Genomic DNA, 8,849 nt, shown 5'->3' with positions numbered 1-8,849 from the left:
AAAAATTCAAAATAGAAACGACTGCATGGGTTCTGTATTAATATGATATTGTGAGTGATTCTTCTTCTTCTGATTCCATTTTTTTTAATGTTTTTGTTTTACAATTGTTTAAACTGCTTTTTCTGGTCTCTATAGATGCAATATCACAGAAGAAAATTGTTTTTTATCTATCAACTGCATAATTTAGATGCATTTGGAACAGCTGTTAAACAAGTGCAAAGAAGTAGAATTTTTTCTCTCAATTGCACTTTTTTCCTTTATTCAGAAAACGTTTTAATTAATAATTAATAAAACTTATGCACTTTATATAAACAGGTATTTCTTGTTTTAATTCATGCAAAGTTTTATAGGCAATGTCTCCATTATCTGTGGTGTAATTTCTTAAAATACAATTAGTACAAGTATTCATACAAAATAAAACAAGACAGAAACTGATTATATGCACAACATAATGACAAAGAGAAATCAAGATAGTTTGCAGGCTTTTTGTCAAAGGAGTGCAATTAGAGAAAAAAATATTTAGACCAAGTAAATTATTATTATTTTTTTTTCATTAAACAGGAATTAGTTTTTAAAAATTAGTAAACATATTACTATTTATACATTAAATGCATTCTTTTGCAAATAGTTTCATACTTTTTCCATTTGAAAATCATCAACAGGGTAGGTACTATTCCCCATTATAGTAGCTACTTTAAAAGTTTATAATTTAATATCTTAGAAATTGTGCTACACTTTCAATTTTGTAAGAGATTTGAGTTATTTACTTTTTATTTAATCTTTGGTTGCATTAATATAATACTGGTATGTCGCAATGACCTTGAGGGTCATTTTCCACATTCATAGGTCCTTATTGGGCTAATAATTAAAATCAAGATTGGGAAATTTTTCTGGTTATCAGAGGCAAGTAAAAGCAAATTCATTAGTCATCATTTATTTTTCCTAGTCTCTATTTTTTTATAAACCAGAAAAAAAGTTCATTAAAAAACAAATTAGGTCTTAAATTGAATCAAAACATAAAAACAATCAGTTTGAATTTAGAATAATAAAACTAATTAATGACATCAACCAATAGCACAGGCGGGGTTGCAGAAAAAAGGGACTGGGTGGCAAGTAATACAAAAATTTTTAGTTGTTACTTTTTCATATTTAGTTGCCACATGACGAGTGGCAACTGCTAATCTTGATCTTTAGATAATAGCAGTCTTTGTTTTGGGGCAAATAGAGCAAAAGAGACGCAAATACTTTTATGGGCTCCCAACCATTGAACTAAACCATTATTTTAGCCATTAGCTAAACGAATTTCAGCCATTTAGATCTCTCTACAAAGTAGGGGCCCTAAGATATGGCCTATTTACTAATCAGGCCCTTGAAGTATAATCACTCTATTCAAACAATAGAAGCTCTTAATAAGCTAGTAAAAATAGCAAAAATATTGACTTTTTGATAACCGTATATAAGCTTATTGCAAACACTGTTTTCAAAATTTCAATGGAAGAAAAATGTTTCAAGACAAAGTACATTACAGAAAAATTCATCACAGTTTCATTATCACTTAGAATTTCGTTAAGATTTGAATAATTTAGAGAGAAAAAAAAGTTTTGTAACAGATATAATTTCATACAGAAGAGCAAAAAAAAGTAAGAAATATGGTGATTATAGATTCTCTAAAATGACAACAAAATATTTATGAAAGAAGATATATGAAAAACAAGCTTAAAAAATGGAATTGAGAATGTAATGATAATAATGCATATATACATGAAAGACAAAATTTATACTGAAAAGGTAATAATTTCAAAGTAAAATGAAGTTTGTTTTTTAAACTGAAGATTTATCATTGAAAGGCAAAATATGAAAAAGAAAGAAAAATTAAAAGGAATCTGAACATTTAATTTAGACTCTGCATGTTAAAAAATGATCAAATTGCAAAATAACAATATCTTGAAGTGCTAAATGCAGTTAAGAAAGTTGCCATGAAAGAAAAGTTATTTATTTGTTAGGTGGGGGATGGAAAGTTTTGATTCAAAGCTGCAATAAACATTGCGCAGATTTACAAGCACTTTTATCAACCAGGCATTCAGAGCTTAAAAATATTTAATGTCTTAATTGTAATTATCAATTTATAAAATTATTTTTTTATATTAATAGAAAGTCAACAATGATTTAATAAAGACCACACAGAAGTACAAATCCTCTATGAAATTACTGGCTGTAGCTTTTGAATAGCTTCTTGAAGTAATAATGATTGACCTGAAGGCAGTTTAACATATACATCTTCAGTGATGACACGCCAAGACAGCATCGACTAAAATAGAATTTAATTCAATAAAGTGAATGCAATTAAAAGAAAAAAAAAGGATTAAGGCTTATAGATTTCAAATGTATAGCTCATTTTTGAAGGAAAAAGTGACAGGTATGAGAAGAAAGTGACATTTTTGAATCAATAGGTAGATTAACTCCATAACTTAGGAGTTACTACTAATGCTAATGCCTATGAAACTAGAAATATGCATAAAATTTTTCATGTATATCGTATTTTTTTGAAAGGTTTGTTTTAAATTTATAAACCAATTCCATTTGAAATTTTTATTGACACAGTAAATTCTTATGATGTTCTCTCATTTTTATGATACGAGGCAGTGAGAAGCAAAGAGATGTAAGTGCCAAACTTAAAAATTTGGAGAAAACCAGTATAAATGGAAGGTGAAACTCTCCTCTGTTTTGGGGCAAGAGGTAGTACTTTTAGCTCAAATAAATGCTGCTGTAAAGCATGATCTAGAAAAACTTTTCAATGAGAGCCTACGTAGTACCAGAACTTTAGACACGTTTCACCCAAAACTTAAAAATGTCCATTTAAATCCCTTTGCTTCTGTCACTACCTCAAACGCTTTCTGCTTGGAATATGCTACAAAACAACAGCAGTATCTTTAAAACGCTTACAAATGTTTGTCTGATGACATTAACTTGTAATATAAGAGTATTGATTTGTTCTCCCCCAGCAGTACTTAAAATTCTTCAAACGAAAATTATGCATTCCAACATCTATATGCTTATGAGAGATGAGAGTACGGTAAGGAAGGTTAGTCCTATTTTCTGAAAATATTTTAAAATGCATTCCCAAATGGTAAAACTGCAGAACAAAGTTAAAAAAAAAAAAAAAAAAAAAAAGATTGAATATTTAAATTTATTACTTTAAAGTTTCATTTTCTGAAATTTTTATACTTTTTTATGGTGCATCTTTATATTTAACTCTTTTTATTTCATTAACCCATTAATGCACACATACATTACAAAACCTAATGCAAATGAAACAAATATGAAATGAAATTAGTAAAACCAACAATGCATCAAACAACATTTAAAAGCCCACCAATAAATGGAATTAGGATATTTGTTCGGCATAGATTTTTTTTTTCTCAGTATTCTTACTACCATAGTATTCTTAATGGTATACATTTTTCACTGTATGGTACATTTTTTTCTACATAAGGGTTCGACTTAATGGTAAATTTTTTTTACATTGAATTTGTTCATCACAGTAAAGTTTTAATTAGAAAGTAAAAATTTTATCGATTTTACTAGCAAAATGATTTAATAACACTTGAAAATTAAACTAAATACAGGCTCAACAGGAATTTTAAAAAAAAGTTAAACGAATATTTTTTTTGAAAAGAAAATTTAATATTCTTTTCAAAAATAATAACTACTGACATGATCAGTCGAGTTTTCAAATCGCTTAAAAATGAAAAATTACTCCTTGTTTATTAAATTTTATAAAGTTCTGTGATTAGAAATCATTAAAATTCTTTAATTTCTTTATTTCACCATCGCTCTGTAAAACAATGTAAACTGACCATTCTGGACCTATCATTATACAACTGGCTTATCAAATATAATAGAAAAGAATGTTCCTAAGGACCTCTCATTGAGCTTACAATGCACTCGGTTAATGGAAAATATAAACATTTGATTTGTCAAACATAAATTACCTTTTTTTTGGGAGTAAGTGCCGCATTGAAATATATTTTCAAGGAAATTTTTTTTAATATATGCGCCGCACCCAACATTGAACAACTTAAAAGCACAATGAGTAGTAAAGAAAGCTGGAATGAAATGCAAATGGAAGAAATATTTTGAATTAACTAAACTATGTATACTTCACTGTAAATATGATTTTCTTTCCTTGGGAGGAGGCATTCGTTGGTGATCCCCAGCGAGGGATCCAGACACTTTTCCTCAATGTTACAATTGAGGGCCAATGTTAAACTCTCTGGCCCAAGTGGCACAAAAGTAACGATCGACGTAGGAACGACCTAGGCCGACATTCGAATATCGAACAATAACGGATAAGGTTCTTGAAACATATAGAACTATGTCGAAGTATATTTTTTTGCCGACTTGATTTAAAAAGTCATTTTTACTACTTATTTCTTAGTTTGAAATCAATTAATCATTAGCAAAAGCGTTTTTATAGAAACATTGATATTTATATAGAAATCAAAAGCAAAATAGAAAATTGCAAACATCGAGAAAAATGTTGTTTTATGTTAGAAAAAAATATTGAAACACTGACTTTTTTTACATGACGAACATACTTTTTCACTTTTTCTACATTAATCGTTATGTTGTGCTAACTGCCAGCAGCAGGACGATGTGGTGCCATCTATTGGCAGCATTTTCAACGTTTTTACTTGAACTTTTTTTTGCTTGAAAAAAAAAGACTATCCGCCGCACCCGTTATATGCGCCACATCAGCAATTTTTTTGCTTTTTTTTCTTGCATGAGCCGCAGCGCTTATTCTCGAAAATACGGTATATTGTACTCAAAGTATAAAAGCAGCTATTATGAAACATTGAAAACTATAAAAAAGTTAGCAGGAACACATTCAAATTCACTTCAAATCATTTTACTTTAGCTCATTACTAATCATACCTGAAATGACTGGGAAAGATTTTCATTCCCACTGTAATGAATATGCCACAACTCCACCTCTCGCCAAGCTTGGTCTGTGTTCCACGGATCATCCATATACCCACGTTTCACCATTTCACATTTGACTTCTAGAGGTATTTCTTCATCTTCCTGCAGAACTTCACAGCAGTTCTTGAAAAACTACATGAACAAAAAATTTTCCTTAACTTTAATAAAATAGATAAATTAAAAAAATATTTTAGATTATAAGGTTCAAGTACATAAATTCAAAGATTCACGTCACACCAAAGAATCTCAAAACACTTTTTAACAAGTTTAAGAAAATAGAAGTGTTACTTACATTTAACATATTTTCTTGTGTATCCCAAGGAGAAGGATTTAGTTCCTTGGTTTTAAACAATGATCTTATCACATCATATTTATGCTCTCCTGGTACAAAACCCTAGAAAATACATTCATTGTAGCACAGGGGATGTCTTATAAACGTAAGTACAAACTTTTAAGATGGATAGAGACCATGAAAATATAAATAAAACAAAAAATTAAAATGATAAATAAATAAATAAATAAAAGAAGAGAAAAAGAATTGAACTCAGGACAGGCTGCAGGGACAAAGTAGTCATAAAGGAATACTATTTACTAGTGGCACCCGCAAGACTTTGCCCGTAGTAGAAAATTAAAAGGTCATTTGGTTTGCCTGTATATTAACAAATAATGGAGGATGAATTTCTCACCAATTGGCTATGTTAAATGGCTCACCCATGTTACAGTTCCACATTATGATGATTTCGTAATTTACTATTCCAGGTTGTGATCATTTGTCTGGAAAAAGTTTCTTAAAATTAGAATATAAAAAGAACGAAATCGAATTTTCGAAAAATCGCTTCGAGGTGCACACTCCCATGCTACAAACTAACTTTGTGCCAAATTTCATGAAAATCGGCGAAACGGTCTAGGCACTATGTGCGTCACAGACATCCTACAGACAGACTTTGAGCTTTATTATTAGTAAAAAAGACAAATTAAAGGAAAAATCTTTATCAAATACATTTTGTACAAATGGAGTACTAGAGAATTGCAGTGCGTGATATTACAATAGTGGCTTATATTTACATCATAGAGGTAAAAGCAGTCAATCAATGAAAAAAAAATATAATTAAAAAAAATAATTAATTTAAAAAGTACCAAAGAGTGAAATAAGTGGCAACAAATTCAATTTCAACGAGGAAATTTTTCTCTTCTTCGTATTGTATGCGTGCTATACACGCACAAAAATGCTGAACATATGAGATGTCATGCTGATCAAGAAAGGGTTCATTAGACAACGCATAATCATGATTGTCCTTTGGGTACATGATTGAATATCAAAGAATTTTTACAAATACAGTAATATTTCTAAACTATACACGGGGTAATAAATAATTTACCTTTAATACACCATTAAATATAATTATAATGTTAAGTAAGTACAAGAATGTAAAATATATATTTACACCGGGTAGAGACAAGTGATCTCTTCTTTCTCCTCGCATTAGCACCACTTCAAGATTCTGTCTTCCACTTTTCTGCCATCTGGAAAAAGGAAACACTGTTACTGTAAATTTTAGCATTTAGATGAGAAATTGTAAATCTATAAAGGACATCCGAAATAAAATGAACAGCTAAAATATACATTACAAAAAGAAGTCTGTCAAATATTTTTGTCAGGAATCTTCTTTCATTAATTTTTTTTTATTAGTTCAGTAAATTAAATGAAAACTAAAAAAAAAAAAGTCAAACATATATATATATATATATATATATATATATATATATATATATATATATATATATATATATATATAATTTTTTTTATTTAGTTGCTGCATATGGACCAAGTAAGAATGTGCAAAAATGCATTTAAAAATATAAAAAGATAAATGAATAAAATAATAATCATGAATATCTTTGTTACTAAAAATAAAGAACAATGAATTAAACCCAAGAAAGAACAAAATATGTGTCACTTGAAACTGGCTATCTTTTTTTCAATAATAACAATGTTTTTTAAAATCCAACATATACACAATTTTTTTATTCAGTCGCCACATCAGCAAACTGCAAGTTGTTCCATTTGGATTCAAAGATTCACGTCACACCAAAGAATCTCAAAACACTTTTTAACAAGTTTAAGAAAATAGAAGTGTAACTTACATTTTCTTAAACTTGGTGTTCTAGCTCTCCAGATAATGCAACAACCATTGCATTAATCTAGCAATAGTCACTGCTACAACAAACTCATAAATTTAGCTTCAATAAAATATGCTCATATATTTCCCGAATTTTTTGACCTCAACCAACATTACATTCCAGGGTCCTTCATACCTACCACTATACAGACAGCTCCGTTTTTTTTTTTTTTAAACTGGACCAGGAGACGAGCAATCCCTGATCTAGCACCCTCACACTTGAAGGACTTAGTGACCACAAACATATTAACGTGCCCCAATCACCTCAATCCACACCACCCCATATCTACCCATACACATGGTTTAACCAGTTGGATGAGCCTTAATGACAACTTTTTTTAAATCCAAGCCAAGAGCTGAGCATCAACTAATCCTCCGAAGCTATTGATTTGGAATGGGAATTTGGAGCACTTGGTGACCACAACCTCCAGTTAGCATTACAAATGCAGAGGTCACACAGTCTTCGAATACCTAATATCGAACCAGTAAATTGTTAACAAAAGCCCACCACCTTAACAAGTGGACTACTTGGCCTCCACTCTAACACAAATTGCAAACTTCTTTCAAAGTAAAACACAGAAAACATGAAAATATATAATGCACAATACAAAACCTGTGCAACATTACTCTCTCTTTGCTCTTTTTCTCTCATTTTTCAAAATAGCATTCCCAGAACCCTCCCCCCCTTTTTTTGTCACTGTCTACTTTTATAGTTTGGATAATATTTTAGAGCACTTTTTGAAATTAATGCATAAGAGAGAGAGAGTAAAAATAAAGCTTAAACTAACATAGCTCACATTTGTTTAGGCTTCAAAAAAGAAATCAGGAACTAAATCTTGTAGATGTAGCTAAAAATTGCAACTAAATAATGTTTTCTTGGTATTACATAAAATAATTCTTAATAATGATGATAAATATAAATCTATAATCTTAGCAAGATCAATCAGAATATTAAAAAAATATATACCTGGAAATTATTATCAAGACATAATGATTAGGGCCCCAACGAGGTAATGCTCCACGACCTCTTAAACCAGTTCTTCCATAAACATTTCTAAAATGAAGAAAACATTAGATAACAGATTTGTGTTTTAGCAATTGCAAGATATCAAGAAAGTGAATGAAAAAATTTAAAATATATTAATAGATTTATTATGGAGGTAAACTAACATAAATATAGCTGGAAACAAAATTCAAAAGTAGGGAAGGAATACAAGTTTCCCCCAACTGCCTTCATTTTATTGATGACATAAAATTCCACATTATTATTATTTTAATGTGTCTTTTTCTTGAGTTTATATGATAAAAAGAATGAACTGAAGTGAATTTTATGAATATATTTCAACTGCACTCTTTATTTAGTTTGAATAATTGCATAGCACTATAAAAAAAAGTTACATATTGTCCAAGTTTGGTTAAGGTTGACACCACTGCTTAAAAAAAAATAAAATAAAAAAATAAAAAAATAAATAAATAAAAAAAAAATGTAATTGATACAATTCCAAGCTTTTGATTTAGGTTTCAAATAATAATAATAACAAATAAAAAAAATCCTTGGAAATTATTTTAAAAAAATGGTCATGAAATTGTTTAATTACAAATCATGAATATTAAGCAATGCTTACTTCTAATAAAATAAAGGGAAAAACATTTTTTGAAAAATCAATATTGAAGAAATATAACTGA

The 8,849-nt window shown here is 29.2% G+C and overlaps 1 protein-coding gene across 1 annotated transcript in view; it reads right to left on the bottom strand.

The window, feature by feature from the left end:
- Positions 1-2,181: 2,181 nt before the first annotated feature.
- The window catches only part of LOC129230447 (transient receptor potential cation channel subfamily M member-like 2), an 88,580-nt gene continuing 81,912 nt past the window's right edge, over positions 2,182-8,849 (bottom strand). Inside the window, 5 exon segments of the mRNA XM_054864846.1 lie at positions 2,182-2,308; positions 4,936-5,115; positions 5,276-5,377; positions 6,429-6,507; positions 8,131-8,217. Coding sequence (XP_054720821.1) covers positions 2,198-2,308; positions 4,936-5,115; positions 5,276-5,377; positions 6,429-6,507; positions 8,131-8,217 — 559 coding nt within the window. The 3' untranslated portion in view covers positions 2,182-2,197.

Source organism: Uloborus diversus, chromosome 9 (genome assembly GCF_026930045.1).
Source record: "Uloborus diversus isolate 005 chromosome 9, Udiv.v.3.1, whole genome shotgun sequence".
NCBI lineage: Eukaryota > Metazoa > Arthropoda > Arachnida > Araneae > Uloboridae > Uloborus > Uloborus diversus.
The sequence above is the reverse complement of the archived record's forward strand: the minus strand, read 5'-3'. Positions and strand labels throughout refer to the sequence as shown.